This window comes from Cajanus cajan, chromosome 3 (genome assembly GCF_000230855.2).
Source record: "Cajanus cajan strain Asha chromosome 3, NIPB_CcT2T_4, whole genome shotgun sequence".
Taxonomy (NCBI): domain Eukaryota; kingdom Viridiplantae; phylum Streptophyta; class Magnoliopsida; order Fabales; family Fabaceae; genus Cajanus; species Cajanus cajan.
This window is the reverse complement of record NC_138519.1, coordinates 62,668,174-62,685,791: the sequence shown is the minus strand read 5'-3', so window position 1 is coordinate 62,685,791 and position 17,618 is coordinate 62,668,174. Positions and strand designations below refer to the sequence as shown.

The 17,618-nt window shown below is 35.1% G+C and overlaps 2 protein-coding genes across 2 annotated transcripts; both read left to right on the top strand.

Annotated features, from left to right (window-relative positions):
* The first annotated feature begins 359 nt into the window (after window positions 1–359).
* Window positions 360–8,030, top strand: LOC109790616 (NAD(P)H-dependent 6'-deoxychalcone synthase). Its single transcript, XM_083071041.1, has 5 exons — window positions 360–474; window positions 5,466–5,694; window positions 6,308–6,545; window positions 6,747–6,926; window positions 7,512–8,030. Exons 1-5 carry the CDS (start codon window positions 375–377, stop codon window positions 7,716–7,718), a joined length of 954 nt encoding a protein of 317 aa, XP_082927167.1. The 5' UTR covers window positions 360–374; the 3' UTR covers window positions 7,719–8,030.
* Window positions 8,031–10,255: 2,225 nt separating this feature from the next.
* Window positions 10,256–12,303, top strand: LOC114915213 (uncharacterized). The gene is made up of 2 exons (XM_083071040.1): window positions 10,256–10,898; window positions 11,992–12,303. Exons 1-2 carry the CDS (start codon window positions 10,395–10,397, stop codon window positions 12,076–12,078), a joined length of 591 nt encoding a protein of 196 aa, XP_082927166.1. The 5' UTR covers window positions 10,256–10,394; the 3' UTR covers window positions 12,079–12,303.
* The last annotated feature ends 5,315 nt before the right edge of the window (window positions 12,304–17,618 follow it).

The window sequence follows — 17,618 nt, the reverse complement described above, 5'->3', positions numbered from 1 at the left end:
GTTGGTTTTATGAATAGGAAAAAAATATAAAAAAAAAAACAAACAAACAAATCGGTTATGAAAAAAGTTAAAAAGAAAAACGTAACACATTCGGTGAAGAAAAAGTTAGGAGAATAAAAAAGAAAAACTGTAACGGAGGTTCTGTAACGGATGATGGGTTCCACTTTTTAAAAATTAAAATTAAAATTAAAAGTAATAATGTGGTTGAGATGGCATTTTGTGACTAGAGGGACATGAATTGAAGTCAGGGATCGGAGACAGAAGATTTTGATCCTTCAACAATCTCCATCGCAGTAGACGAATGGAGAGGAATTGACGAAGTGAATCTGAACAAGTTGTTTTCAACCCAAACGTAAGCTTTGAGCCGTAGAATCATGTCTACAACAAATGTTCCGAAGGTGGTGTTACGACAACCATCCTCCAAATCGAACCCAGTTAGCATGCCAGTGATAGGGCTGGGAACTGCTGCGGAGCGCAACGATGGCGATGCGGTAGAAGCCGCAGTGGTAGATGTACAGCTGCGTACAGCTGCCACCACCTTTCGGTGGTTTTCTAATTTTATATTAGAAGCGGGTCCCACATAATAATAAAATAATATTAAAAGTTTAGGAGAAATTACGAAAATGCCATTGGGACTTTCCTATAAATAGGGAAGCTGAAAATCATAATTTTCATCCCAAATCTTCTTCTCTTCTCTCTTCCTCTCTTATACACCTTGAGATCTGTTCTCGGTAGTAGTAGTCTCCTAATTCAAAGGAGTAAGTTATAGAGAGAGAAGTGTTGTAATTTCCTCCCTTTCAGTAAATAATATTTTTACTGTGGTTATTTTCTCCCTTGTCTCTTTTTACTCATCTCTTGTTTTAGCTGTGAGTAACTATTAAACCTACTCTGGACCTAACAGTGGTATCAGAGCCACTAGGTTGTTTATTATTCCGCTGTGGTGTACATTGGTATAGTATCGGAGAAAATTTCTTAGTATGCTCTGTGGCTGCAGTATTGTCTGATCAGTCACATCAGAAAAGAATTATTCTTGTTACTGGATTTTATCATTGTTCCAGTAGGCGGTACTATTCTAGTGGAAGTTACTTAAGTCGGTTTAATAGAAGAAATTATGGCAGCAAAGTTTGAGATAGAGAAGTTCAACGGGAACAATTTTTCCCTGTGGAAATTGAAGATAAGAGCAATTTTGAGAAAAGACAACTGTCTTAAAGCAATTGAAGGCAGGCCATCAGATATTACTGATGAAAAGTGGAGAGAAATGGATGACAATGCTGTTGCCAATTTGCACTTAGCAATGGCTGATTCAGTTTTGTCGAGCATAGCAGAGAAGACAACTGCAAAGGAGATTTGGGACACGCTCGTAAAATTATACGAGGTCAAGTCACTTCACACCAGAATATTCTTAAAGAGGAAACTCTACACTCTTCGAATGAGTGAGTCCACAGCAGTGACGGACCACATCAACAATCTGAATACGCTATTTGCTCAGCTTTCAACAGCTGATTTCAACATAGTGGAAAATGAACGTGCGGAGCTTCTACTTCAGAGTTTACCAGATTCATATGATCAACTCATCATCAACATAACAAACAATAATGTTGTTGGTCGTCTATCCTTTGAGGATGTTGCCGGAGCTATTCTTGAAGAAGAGTCCAGGCGAAAGAATAAGGAAGACAGACTGGAAAGTTCAAAGCAAGCAGAAGCTTTGACGATGATGAGAGGAAGATCAATGGAACGTGGCTCCAGTGGGAGTCAAAATCATGGTAGATCAAAAACTCGAGGAAGGAAGAACCTCAAATGCTATAATTGTGGCATGAGAGGGCACATGAAGAAAGATTGTTGGCACAAGAAGAGTGGAGGAGGGAAGAATTCTGAAGCGTCAACCTCTCAAGGTTGTGTTGCTAGTACCCAAGAAGATGGAGAAATCTTGTACAGTGAAGCAATAAGTTCCAGAGGCGAAAAACAACTCCATGAATGTTGGATATTGGATTCAGGTGCAACCTGGCACATGACTCCAAATAGAGATTGGTTTTGTACTTATGAACCAATTTCAGGAGGATCCGTATTTATGGGAAATGATCATGCTTTGGAAATTGCTGGAGTTGGTACTATCAAATTAAAAATGTATGATGGTACTATTCGTACAATTCAAGGGGTACGACATGTGAAGGGCTTGAAAAAGAATCTATTGTCCATTGGGCAACTAGATGATCTCAAGTGCAAGATCCACGTTGAAAGTGGAATCTTGAAGGTAGTTAAAGGCAATTTGGTGGTGATGAAAGCTGAGAAGATCACATCAAATCTATACTTGCTTTTGGGAGAAACGTTGCAAGAAGCAGATGCATCAGTTGCAGCAATAAGTCAAGAAGAGGCAACGATGATGTGGCATCGTAGACTAGGACATATGTCAGAGCGAGGCCTGAAAATTCTTGCGGAACGTAATCTCTTGTCAGGGCTTAAAATGGTAACCTTACCATTTTGTGAGCACTGTGTGACAAGCAAGCAACATAGATTACAATTTGCCAAAGTAACTACAAGGAGCAAACACATACTTGACTTGATCCATTCTGATGTCTGGGAATCACCAGAAATTTCCATGGGAGGAGCAAAATATTTTGTATCATTTATTGATGATTATTCCCGGAGATTGTGGGTGTACCCAATCAAAAAGAAGTCAGATGTGTTCCCAGTATTCAAGGAATTTAAAGCACAGGTGGAACTTGATACTGGAAAAAGGATTAAGTGCTTGAGGACAGATAATGGAGGAGAATATATAGATGGTGATTTTCTGGCATTCTGCAAGCAAGAGGGTATCAAGAGGCAATTTACAGTTGCTCATACACCTCAGCAGAATGGGGTAGCAGAGCGGATGAATCGAACTCTTCTAGAAAGGACAAGAGCTATGTTGAGAACTGCAGGATTAGCCAAGTCTTTCTGGGCAGAAGCAGTCAAAACTGCTTGTTATTTGATCAATCGCTCACCATCAACAGCAATTGGTTTGAAGACACCAATGGAGATGTGGAATGGAAAACCATCAAATTATTCTTCATTACATGTGTTTGGATGTCCGGTGTACGTGATGTACAACTCCCAAGAAAGAACAAAGCTGGACCCAAAATCCAGGAAATGTATATTGTTGGGTTATGCTGACAATGTTAAGGGGTATCGCTTGTGGGATCCCACTGCCCGCAAGGTTGTTGTCAGCAGGGATGTAGTCTTTGCAGAAACTGAACTGCAAAAGGAGCAGGAGAATGACAGCACTATCAAAGACACCAGTATAGTGGAGATAGGAGGAAAGTCTAAAAAGGATGACACCTCTGAAGCAGAACAAGAGCATGAGGAACAAGAACCAGATGAAGCCAATGATGAAGAAGTTCAACAAATAAGACGTGAGAGAAGGAGACCATCTTGGCATTCAGACTATGTTATGGCAAGTCATGATGCGTACTGTCTCTTAACTGAAGAAGGAGAACCATCAACCTTTCAAGAGGCGTTGAGGAGTTCTGATGTTTCTCAGTGGATGGCAGCAATGCATGAAGAAATAGAGGCCTTACATAGAAATAAAACATGGGAACTTGTTGATCTTCCAAAAGGTCGAAAAGCCATTGGTTGCAAATGGGTCTATAAGATCAAACGTGATGGCAATGATCAAGTGGAGAGATATCGTGCAAGATTGGTGGTTAAGGGATATGCTCAGAAAGCGGGCATTGATTTTAACGAGATATTCTCGCCAGTTGTCCGATTAACCACAATCAGAGTTGTTCTGGCTATGTGTGCTGCATTTAATTTACATCTTGAGCAACTTGATGTAAAGACTGCTTTTCTTCATGGGGAACTCCAAGAAGAAATATATATGCTCCAACCAGAAGGCTTTAAAGAAAAAAGAAAAGAAAACTTGGTTTGTAGGTTGACCAAATCTCTGTATGGTCTAAAACAGGCGCCAAGATGCTGGTACAAGAGATTTGATTCCTTCATAATTAGCCTTGGTTACAACAGACTGAGTTCAGACCATTGTACGTACTACAATAGGTTTGATGACAATGATTTCATCATTTTGCTGTTGTATGTGGATGACATGTTGGTGGTAGGCCCCAACAAAGATCAGATCCAAGAATTGAAGGCACAATTGGCTAGGGAGTTTGATATGAAGGACTTGGGACCGGCAAACAAGATTTTAGGGATGCAAATTCACCGAGATAAAAAGGATAGGAAGATTTGGCTTTCTCAGAGGAATTATTTACTGAAAGTCTTGCGGCGCTTCAACATGCAAGACTGTAAGCCAATTTCGACCCCACTTCCTGTCAATTACAAATTATCCTCAAGGATGAGTCCTAGCAACGAAGCAGAGAGGATAGAAATGTCTCGAGTGCCGTATGCATCAGAGGTGGGAAGCCTTATGTATGCCATGATTTGTACGAGACCAGACATTGCACAAGCAGTGGGAGCGGTCAGTAGGTTTATGGCAGATCCTGGTAGAGAGCATTGGAGTATTGTAAAGAGGATCCTTAGATATATCAAAGGAACCTCAGATGTTGCATTATGTTTTGAAGGTTCGGAGTTTGTTGTCAGAGGCTATGTTGATTCAGATTTTGCAGGAGATCTGGATAAACGAAAATCTACTACTGGTTATGTGTTTACACTTGCTGGAGGAGCAGTGAGCTGGTTGTCTAAGTTACAGACTGTTGTAGCTCTATCTACTACAGAAGCTGAATACATGGCAGCTACGCAAGCATGCAAGGAAGCAATTTGGATTCAAAGGTTATTGGAAGAACTCGGGCACAAGCAGGAGAAAATTACTGTGTATTGTGACAGTCAGAGTGCCTTGCACATTGCAAGGAATCCAGCCTTTCATTCCAGGACAAAGCACATAGGAATTCAATATCACTTTGTTCGTGAAGTAGTAGAAGAAGGAAAAGTGGATATGCAGAAGATCCATACAAAAGACAACATAGCAGACGTAATGACAAAGCCTGTCAACACTGACAAGTTTACATGGTGTCGATCCTTATTTGGCCTATTGGAAACATAAGCAACATGAAGTATCAATAAAGAAGAAATGGTGTGAAGATATGATTAACTTAATCATAATCTTCAAGTGGGAGAAATGTACAGCTGCGTACAGCTGCCACCACCTTTCGGTGGTTTTCTAATTTTATATTAGAAGCGGGTCCCACATAATAATAAAATAATATTAAAAGTTTAGGAGAAATTACGAAAATGCCATTGGGACTTTCCTATAAATAGGGAAGCTGAAAATCATAATTTTCATCCCAAATCTTCTTCTCTTCTCTCTTCCTCTCTTATACACCTTGAGATCTGTTCTCGGTAGTAGTAGTCTCCTAATTCAAAGGAGTAAGTTATAGAGAGAGAAGTGTTGTAATTTCCTCCCTTTCAGTAAATAATATTTTTACTGTGGTTATTTTCTCCCTTGTCTCTTTTTACTCATCTCTTGTTTTAGCTGTGAGTAACTATTAAACCTACTCTGGACCTAACAGTAGAAGCTATAAAGCTCGGTTACAGACACTTCGACACAGCAGCACAATATGGGTCCGAGTGTGCTCTCGGAGAAGCCATTGCCCAAGCGCTTCAACTTGGTCTCATCAGCTCCAGAAAGGACCTTTTCATCACTTCCAAGCTCTGGTGCTCCGATAATCATCCCCATCTCGTTCTTCCTGCACTACAAAAGTCACTTCAGTAAGTAAAAGTTTACTTTGTTTTTGTTTGTTTGACATCTCCCAGTTATAAGTTTAGATTAATTTACTGTGGAAAAAGTTCGCTATCACCATACTAACTTATATGATTTAGAGTTCAGAGACACAGTAATTATTTTTGATAATATGATTTTTTTTCCCTTTTTGCTAATCATTTGATTAATGGAAAGTGTTCAACTATTTTATCATAATATCTATGGAAAAATTTGTGATCATGAAAAAATTATTAAGTAATTTAGGACTAACAAATGTTTATGATGCTATCAATCACTATATAATATGTATTTAAATTTTATAATCCACAAGAAAACTTTAATAATACTTTATTGCATGTTATGTTGAGACTAGTTAGGAACTATTTGATCTAATACCACTTAGTAATCATGTATCCACCTATCACGCTCATTTACTACTTCATATAGTCCTTATTTTAGGACAAAACTTACTTGAATGCGTTTGACTTTGTTCTTGTAGTTACACTTGATCTGTATTACAATTGGTTTCTAAAGTTAAAGTCCACTTTTGATTAGAGTACAATACAAAAAACACTTAAAAATAACATTGTCTAAATTTTTTCCGAACCTAAATGGACGCAGGTCTCTTAAATTAGATTATTTGGACCTTTATTTAATCCATTGGCCTTTGAGTGCGAAGAAGTGGGATATCCCTTATTCTGAAGAGTGCCTTGTGCCCTTTGACTTAAAGGGTGTGTGGGCAGCAATGGAAGAGTGTCACAAACTGGGCCTTACGAAATCAATTGGAGTCAGCAACTTCTCCCCCAAGAAGCTAGAAAATCTACTCTCTTTTGCTACAATTCCTCCTTCGGTCAATCAAGTAAGTGCATGTTTAGTTCCACATTTACGATTCACGTTTGAGTGAGAATCACATCAAAATTGATGTAAAGCAACTAATTCTTACTTCCGTTAATCCACATCCAACCAAAGTTGATGTGAATCCAAACATGTTCTAAGTCCATCATCTATCTTGCACATTTTGCTTATTTCACACATCTTTTTTTTTTCCCACCCCAAACAGGTGGAGATGAATATTGCCTGGCAGCAAAAGAATCTTAGAGAATACTGCAAGGCAAAGGGTATAACGGTAACTGCCTACTCTCCTTTGGGAGCCAAAGGGACCAAATGGGATATCAATCGAGTTTTGGACCATGAATTGACCAAACAGATTGCACAGGCTCATGGCAAAACTGCTGCTCAGGTTACCAATTTTCAGCTTTTATTTACACTTTGCTTTTAAAGCTAAATGACAATTACACTAGTAAATTTGAGTCACCGACTGTGGAGTTAATAATAAATTTTTGACAAGTATCACATTCAATTTAGTAAGTTTAATGGTCATGTACTGTTAGATTAAAAACATGTACAATGTCAATCAATAAAGTCATTAAAGTCAACAATTCACCATCAATGATAGTTTGTGATTAGATTATTGTATTCACATTATCAGTGCATAGCTTAATTAAACACTTATTGAATAAGTGTTTATTTATAAGTTGTTTCTTTGAACAAGGAAAGAATAAAATGAAACTGTTTTCATAAGTTATCTTGGATAGTTTATTAAAATAAGCTAAAAACAATTGAAGGACAGATTATAAGGTATGTTCGTAAGCTCTTTTAAATACTACACAAGTTTTTATGTCACAAGTTCAAATAAGGTGAAAATAGTTTCTTCCAAATACATCCCAAATCAGGAATTAAAACCTCATAATTGTCAATGTATTAAGCTTATTATGAATGCTACTCGGATGCTAATACAAACAATCCATTCTTTGTCATGTTATAGGTATGTCTTAGATGGTTATTTGAACAAGGTGTGACTTTCATACCGAAGAGCTACAATAAAGATAGATTAAAGCAAAATATAGAGATATTTGACTGGTCACTCACAAAAGATGACCATGAAAAGATTAATCAAGTCAAACAGGACCGTATGTTCAAGAACGGACCCGCAGCATTCCCACTTCCTGACCTATTCGATGGGGAAACTTAGTAGTACAATATCAGCTTCAATATTTCATTTTCCTTGAGATTTAGTTTTCCAGTGATAGTGACAAAAAGGATGAACAACAAACTATCTTTATAATGCCCTGAAAGAAATTCAAGACTGAAGTCACTGGTTTCACTTTTTGTGGAAAGTTATTGTTTACAGCACTGTTATGCTTTTCTTTCATGTAACGTGCTAGACTGTTTTATTAGTTGTAATGTAATTGTAATTCCAACAATAGGCATCCAGTATAAGCTAGACCGTTTATAGTTTAATCAGTTTTACTGCATGTTCTTGTAATTCCAAGAGAAATATATCCGATAAAAAAATCAATGTTCTCTAAGTGTTACATTACAAGAACCCAATTACAGAAAACTCTAAAAGAGTGTAGCCAAGGACCCATTGCGGAACAGAAATGGGATGTGATTAAGCCAAAATTTCCCTGCAGTTTCTGTTTCATGCTTTGGTGCATATACATTTATAAACTGCATAAAACAGTAAGGCAGTGCATCAGTGAGTCTCATTCTCTTGGATAAAATGGCATTAACATTGTCAGATATGATTATATGAGATAACAGAGTCATTCTAAAGAAACTGATCTTCGCCTAAAATGAAGGTATCATACTTTGTTAATACAGGAAAATATTACCAAGTAATCAAGATTATCATACTACTTATCTTTGATTGAACCTGACTCCAACTGCTTAGTCAAATCTATGTTATCTATCTCTCGTATCATCACACAACCAACCCAATGTATACACCTTTATTAATATGTATATTCCAACACCGTGAAGGCGTGACGTGAACCATAGAGCATGCCAAGACGTGAGAAAAACTGAAAAGTTACCTTCATTCTTCTACTGAATGTTATTGGATTGGCCTTTTGATGTATCATACATATTTTCTTCATCAAAATTTCTACAAAATCTAACTTCGTCATATTTATCCTTAACTTCAGCAAAATATTATTGAATCACCGACCCAACATATCAAAATGCAACTTTAAGTGAAATGGAGAAAAGGCATTTGGTAGGCATTAGGCACTAATTTCAGAGACAGCTGAAGAATAAGGTTGGGAAGGATTTTCTATGAACTTTCGTAAAGGCTTTGATATGTTAAAATTTAATTCAAACTAAATGGGGATTACTATATATTCAACTTAATGAAATTCTGGCTGGTAGAAAGAATCAAGAATTCCGAAGATTTGCCTATTCATAGGGATTACTATATATTAAACTTAATGAAATTTACTTTTTCTTGTTGGTTTCTCAAGGTATCTCCACACTTTGGGTACGAAATTAATTTATTTGGGCACTAAATAATACGGTTTGGCCCTTCCCACAAGTGATGTCTCCGGGGCACAAAACTTTTCCTGTAGCTACATCATATTCTATCAGTAATGTTATTTATCTTTTTTACGAGTGACTTTGAAGTGTAAACTTTATTGATAATTCAACTAAAGTTATAATAAAAAAGCAGGTTAGTGGAAACACTTATGAGTTGCTCCAAACATTTTTTTTGTAGCTATTTAAATTAGTTTAAGAAACTCATATTGTTGGGAAAATTTTTCCTTTACACACAGAAAATCAAATATATAGACACGTGCAAATACAACACAAATATAAAATAGCAAAGATACAAGTTTAACACTTATTTATATTTACAAAAACATCTCAACAAATATTCATTCTTTCAAATTATATTACAATTTTTTTATGAACAAACTTAAGAAATCCTTCTCATTACAAAATTCCCCCTCTCATAGGATGGTGAGCCCTCCCCTACACTCCCCCCCACCCCCCTCTCTGTTGACCTCTCTCTCCCTCTCACAATGGGTGATAATTAATCTCATCACAAAACCTCTTATTTATAGAAATTAAAAAAATCTTTTATTCATGACACTTTGCTTATGATTAAAAATTTTGAATTGATAAACTGAAAGTAACTTATTATAAGTTAACTTATATAAAGTCTTACTTATTTAGCTTCTCCAAAATATTATTTTTAACTCATCTATAAAATACTTTTAAAATATGAAAAAACTTATTTTGATATAAATTTTTTTATTTTATTTATTTTAAAAAAAGCTTATCCAAACATGTCTACATGTTAATTTCTCGTTAGAGTGCTATCCTAGTGACTCTTCCCAACAAGTAAGCACACTCAATTGACCACTGAAGGCGATACTGCTCCTCAGCTGCTCCTCTCATGTTCCATCCAGATTCTTCTTCAGACTCTAAATTGTTTCAAACATTAAAAAAAGTGAATACTCAACCCTACTCCTCTCGTTTACTTACCACTTCCTTTTTCCTTCTCCATCTTAACCAACAAACACCTCGAAAGTCAAAATTTCTGTCCAACAAAACAGCATTTTCGAATTTACCAACAAATTACACCGTAGAATTAACGTACAAGCGGGTTTTGTACTATATATAATTGGAAGATAGTTCCAGATGAAGCTGATAAAGCCCTGGCCCACCATATCCACTAAACATAAGGCACCAGTTTATTTATTCGTCACAAAGCATGCACCCCAATAATACAAAAACAACAAAACATGGAACCAAAGATATTTTCCACTTTTCCTTTTCCATATAGATATTTATCATGTGAGACTGAGACATGCAGAAACTCTGAGTAACATAACATCGATCTTAGTACTACGCAAAAACTCCGAGCATGGAACACACAGAAGACATTGACGAGTGGGAACAAATCGAAAAACCCCACCAACCTCTCGAAGCCTCTGGGTGGAACATGGTTGTGATAAACGAAAACTACGTCGAAGTTGGAGACAAAGCTTCTTCCAGCGACGACGACCCTCCAAGCCCCACCCACCACCACCACGAACTCTCATTACCACAACTCGTTCCAACGAAAACAACGGACCCCGAAGACGGAGCTTCGAGTTCGGTGAGCGGCGACGGGGGCGTGGCGGCGGCGCCGCCGTCAGATTGGCGGGTACGGGTGGTGAACGAATGGAGGAAGGTGTTGAAGCTGCGGTTGGAGGGTGTGAGAGAGCGCGTTAGTGATTGGGCAATGCGGATGGGGGCGTTTTGGTCATTTACGCACGTGACCGGAGCTGCGGCGGCGGTGCTGGTGGCGTTGGTTTGTTACGCGGGGGTTCGAAGGCGGCGTCGGAGGGTGGTTCGTTGGGTTCATCTTCTCAGAGAGAAAGATGAGGTGAGTATAGAGATAATAGAAACTAGAAAGTGCATGAGTTTGCGTTATCTGCTATATATATGATGTTTCTGCATGATTAACTAACACTTTTGAAAGTTTCTTTTTTAACTTGCATTTATCGTAGCAAGATTTTCCAAGTAAAACAACTATTATGGGGTTAGTTAGTAAAACTAGGGTGGTATTTTTATAGTTAAAAATAAATGTGGAAAATATTTTCCTTTAAACTACAAATGATTAAAAATACTAAAGGTATAAATCGAATCAAACGTGTATTTAACTTTATAAATACTAATTTGTAATGATCGAGCTAATCTACAATTAAAAAAATTGAAAAATAATTAATTGTTAGAATATTCAAAATTTCTTTATGAAGTTTTTTTTTATATTTTAAATGTCAGTTTTAAAGTAAAAATGAACTGATTTTAACTTGTAATTAAAATCAAATGCTTATCATTGGAAGGTAAAACAGATTTTAATTTTTGAACACTACAAATAAAAAAGTTGTTTTTTTAGAAATAAAGTGTTTATTTCAATAAATATTTAAAACTAGTAGCGTGAGTTTAGTAGTATATAGAAGTTCCTAGGTAGCTTGGAACTTGTTACCGTAATTGAAGCAGTTAATAATTAAATGCATGTCTATTAGAAAACTGATAACATTCTTATGCATAAAAATGTAAAATATTTGTGTGTATATATATGTTATTTGTTACATTATTGACGTGGTTGTGATGTAAATTTTAAAAAAAAAAAAACAGGAAAAATAGACTACTTATTATTATTATAATTAGAGTTTGTTAGAAATAAATTAAAAATATTTTGAAAAGATTATTTATTAAAAAAATATTTAATTTTTAATAAAAAAATTGAAAAACACTTATAACATGTATATAAACATACTCTAATTACAATAGGTAGAATTGGCCATTTCATTGATTTACCACGTACTAAAATCTTAACTTCTACTTTGTTATTAAGTTACTTATATAAAATGTAGTTGTTAATGCTATGTACATTTTATCACATAATCTGCTTTTATTAGTAAAATGAGGTTTCATATTGAATAACATTATCCTGAACTTTTTGTTGGGTGCAGAAAATTAGCCAACTCTTATTTCAGATTGCACAACTAAGTGAAGTATTATCATCTCGTCGTAAGGTTTCCGTGCATCGAGTCAACTGATGCAAGTTTTGTAGTGTTGACTTAGTATAATATTGTAAATTGTATATGAACTTGTCACTACACTTATAAATAGTTGCACTCAGCATCATCATAAATATATGAAAAGTTGTACTCTTATAAATAATTTACTAATTTGAAATGGAAGATAAACATATGAGAAATGCATGTAACGCACTCTTTTGAATATATATTTTTTATTAGTCAAAATTTTTAAAAGTTGTAAAATTTAGTGACACTTATATTTTATTTAATAAATATTGTTTCTCCTGATTATATAATTTTTAATAAATAATTAATTAGAGACAGTGCGTTAAAAAATTTACCAAAAAATCTAACAAACAAACAAATGACAAGATCGCGTAGTCATTACTATAGAGAAGGGTCTATACTAGTTGGAGAATCGATGAAAATGGCTCCAATATAAAATGCAAGTAGCATTTTACATCGGTTGCCTTTTAACCCATGTGGAAATATATAAAACATAATAATAATATAAATAATAATAATAATAATAATAAATAAATAAACAAATGAATAAATAAAATAAAATAAAAAATATGACAGTCTATCTCTATCTGTTGTCCTTGACAACCTCTTCCACATCTTCCATGTAAATGTAAAAGAAAGTCCCAAAAAAGAAACCCAACCTAAACCCCTCCATGCACCCTCTCATTCAAACAACATAAATAAACCCTTCAATACACAACTCCAAAGGAACCCTTGCATGTAGAATAAACAATAGGGTGTGCAAAAGAAACCAAATGAATCTGTTTGAATTTGAAATTGAACCGTATCTTTTGAAAACATATATAATTAATTTGAAAAAAACCAAACTACAATATTTACATAAAATGGATTTTAAAAATCAATCTACATTAATAATTAGGTGCATTATCGATGCATCACTTTTAAATAATAAAATAAAATCAAAATAATTTATTTGTCTCTCAAATGTCACACTTTAATAATTCACAATATCACTTAAAATGTTTGAATATTATTTATGGTCATTGTGTTTTTTTTTTTAATTGTCTTTAGACTATTAAAGTAAATGTTAGTTATCAAATCATGTTTCATAATTAAGTTTTCACATGATAATTATAATTCTTCAATGCTTTTGGGTTGATTTCTATGAATTTGTTTGGGTAAACTTTTTTTTTCTTTTAAAAAATATTTTTAATAAAATAAATAATTTTCTATCTTGTATGATGTGTTTGTCTACTTAATTAGTCTCTGAGTTAAATGTCTAACTAGTAAAAGATTTTTAATTTGTTTATAAAGACTGTATTAATCATGACTTCATTCATAAGTTTGAAAGATAAAAACTATTTTTTCTTAAGAAAACTAATTTAAAATTGGTTCAATTCTTAAAACTGATTCAAAATTTGTTTGGTTCTAAAGTTGATTCTAAACCAATTTTAAACATGTTTATAAAATTGGTTTGGTTCTAAACCAACTTATTGATGTGGTTTAAATGGTTCATAAATCGATTTAGTTTGATAAAATGGTGCAGTACAGTTTAGTATGATTTTTTTGAAAAATCGAACCATGCACACCCCTCACATGCATGACACCAAGATCCTCATCATAGATCACAAAATTATCTAGCCAGAACTACAGAAACGATATGAGATGATATTTAATTAAGTATCAACTCCCTAGTGAAAACCTCGAAGCACTAATCTCCATCAAACAACAACAACAAACTCAAACACAACAAATTACTTAAATGGTTACGAGTTGGTGGTGGGTGGTTTAGGGGTATATAGTTCAATGTGGTAGGGGAGAGGAGAAAAGGGAGACTTTATTGTGAAGAGAGAGAATATGAGGTTAGTGATTCTAAATGAAAGCAACAACACAATTTGAAAATTTAAATCATATTATATTGTTTTAGATTGGAACCAATGTAAAAACTTATTTTTACTTTGTTTCTAATTTGAATTGATGTAAAATGAGTATTTAGCAGCTGGAGCATAAATGTTGTCATAGTCCATGTCTTCCTCTTGGTTGTAGCCTTTAGCAACCAATTGGCCTTATTTCTAATGATAATTTTGGATTCATCAAGTTTATTACAAAAAAACCACCTGTATCTATAATTGCATGATCAAGTGGTGTTGGTACTACCTCCAAACATCATTTCTTTTAAATTGATTTAATTTTTCTTACATTGTTAGAATCCAACACTCATATAATATAGTCTTCTCAATTGTTTTAGGTTTCACTTGTGATACAAAGGCGATGCACTAATATGCTAGGGACTTTGTATGTCGAGTGTTTTGAACATTTTATGTCAGCCTAGACACGACATAGATCCGATGACATAGAATGTTCACACATATTATGTCGGATGGTCAATGCTCGTCATAATATGAGTATCTAGTGTGATATATTTAAATCACATTGGCACCCACATTCTATGATGAGTATGGTTACACTCATCATAGAATATGCACTTTCTACAATGAATATGGTCCACCTATTATAGAAAATGTATTTTTTTTAATATTTTGTTCAGTTTTTATTTTCCAAAACCTTTACAAAAAAAATACAATTCAAGCTGTTAATAAAGCATATGGTTGTTTAGTTACAATATCTCTCATTTAAATTCAAATAATGTACAAAGTAAACTAACTAGCAATCAAAGAGAGTTAACAATAATGTTCAAATTAACAATAATTTTCATTAATTAATAACAATAAAGAAATACTCACTACTAGAAAATTACTGTTCTACATCGCTATATTTACATCGGTTATATTAGAACCGATGTAAATCATAAACGTGGTGGCAAACTTGTAAATAAATAGAAAATGCAAACATATTTACATCGGTTGAGGAAAGAAACGATGTAAATATGAGCAATTCTACATCGGTTTTATTATTGACCGATGTAGAAACTGAGACTCTGATATGTGCCTCGCATACCCTTTCATCTCACAATTAGGGCTTCTCCATCTCAAGCAGCGACGCTAACCCCCGTCGCCACCGGCGCTTCCTCCGCACCGACGACAACCTCTTCGTCGCCTCCAAGGCCTTCGCCTATTCTCATCTTTTCTGTTCGACACTGATTGCTGCTAAACGACGCCGCATTTGATTCGGAGCTCTACCAATTTGCCTGTCGTGCGAGGAAGGCCGTTTGGGAGGACCTACAATCGCCAAGCCTCGTTTGGAAGCCCCAGAACCGATCTTGGCCTCCCGCTGCCCCCGCTCTGTCTCCGTGTCTGGGCCTGAGTTTCTGGGCCGCGGGAGTGTCATGCTCATTCCCTGTGGCCTCACGTTGGGCTCCCACGTTATGGTGGTTGGGAAGCCGTTGAGGGCGCAACGGAGGACATGTCAGTTCGTGATGGAGTTGCAGGGGTTGGAGACCGTGGAGGCTGAAGACCCACCTAGCGTCTTGCATTTCAATCCCAGGCTTAAAGGGGATTGGAGTGGGAAGCCTGTCATTGAGCTCAACACTTGTTATCGCATGCATTGGGGTTCTGCATTGCATTGTGATGGTTGGAAATCCAGAGCTGCTAAAGATACTAGTAAGAAAACGTATGTTTTGTTCATTCCACATTCCACTCTGTCACCTTTTTAATAAGAAATTTCCTAATAAATCCTTTACTCAAATTGCGTTGTGATGGTTGTGACATGTGTTTGATGCAGTGGATGGGTTGGTCAAGTGTGAGAAATGGATTGGGGGTGAAGAGACTGATAGGTCGGAGTTCTTCAAGAATTATTTCCAGAACCTGGAAGGCTTCAATTTATATATGCTGACTTGGGAGATCCAAACTCTGTATGCTTACACTCTTTGTTACAAAAAATACTTTGATGTTGCTTTTTTTTTAATTTTTTTATTGATACATATAAACTGGTTAACAGGTTAATAAAATATTTTTGGAGAACAAATTTGATGCTGTGATGCACTTTGCTACTGTTGCATATGTGGGAGAAAGCACCATGGATCCTCTTAAGTAAGCACTTGTGGATTTTGTTTAGTCACATTAATCTCAGCTGAATAAGTTGTGGAAAGTAGCACTTGTGTTCAGTTTCTAATTTTCACCATCTATATCAAAGTACCACAAATCACAAATTTTCTTTTAGATGCACGTTGAGATTTTCAACATTATTTGAACTGGCACATAAATTTCTATTATGGTCTTGGCTTTGCTAATAAATTTCTATTATGATAATGCATTGAGTTTAATTATAATATATTTCTCTATTTATTGTTCGACATTGTGGAAATGAACTTCAAAGAAATGCATTATGCTATTGTTAATCTTTGTAATTAGATATGATTTTGCAGAGAGTTGGATAAATTGTTTTTATGAAAATGGTTAGTTATGGTTTTTGGTTTTACTTTACTAATTTAATATATTTGCATCTTTGTCGGGTATTATCAAAATATTACATCAAACACGTTGTTGGTATTGGAGAATATGGCTAAACATGATGTGAAGACATTAATATATTCTAGTACATGGGCTTTTGTGGATTGTACAAATATGTCTGTCCAAATTAATATGCATTTCATGTCTTTTTTATTCAGTGCCATCAACTTGCATGTTATATTCGCTTAAATGATATAGATTGCTGAGTGGCTGTGTTTGTTACTCTGTGCATAGGAAACTCTGCATGATATAGACTCGTGCTTTGGACAAGGCTTCAAGGCTCCAAGGCTTCAAGTTGACAATGGGTATGTAATATTTGGCCATTAGCAAGACCTTAGAGTACTCATTGCCTGAAAATATGCAATCTTCTACGAATGGGCACATCTTTTTGTTGTTTGTGTACAATGCCATCCTGATTGTCCACTTTATCTTTTCCCATTGATTTGATCATAATTGGCATCAGTGATTAATTTGAACAACATTTATGAGCTAATTGGACAGTAACTTGGATAGTTTATAGGAGAACATTTTACTGGTTGTTATATGTTGGTTTCCACTTTTTGGGTGGTCATAGTCTTATTCACAAAGAAAGCATTTTTTTTTATATTTTATATTTTCTTCCATTGAAGGATCAAGATTTTTGTTTACAATGGGTCATTGTACTTCAAGAAAATGTTCGACAAATTGTACCAAGTTAGCAGTGTTTTGAATTTTTGCTGATTACTTTTTTTTTATCACCTTTTGTCATATGTTAATGAATTGTATGCAAACTATTTGCAGGCTGATTGGAAACCAGAGTCACTAGATAAGTTTGGTGATATTGCCGAATTAATCAAGTCTCTAAATTTGGTACAACTTGAAGATAAAAAAACCACCAGGTTCGTTACCACGCCTAATAATATTTTTTGTTATGAATTATATCTTGTGTTATTTAAAGACCATGGACTAATTACAGGTCAAGGACCAAAATCAACTCAGACTTCTACAAAAGTCTCGTCTGCCAACCCCCCTAAAAAACCTGCTGCATATCGTCCACCACATGCTAAGAATGCAGCTTCTATTCAGGCAGAGGTACACAGTCATAGAATCTATGTTGTCATTATTTCTATTTTTAATGGTCAATATAAATTTCAAATGGTATAATTTATAGTTACGAAGTTTTTT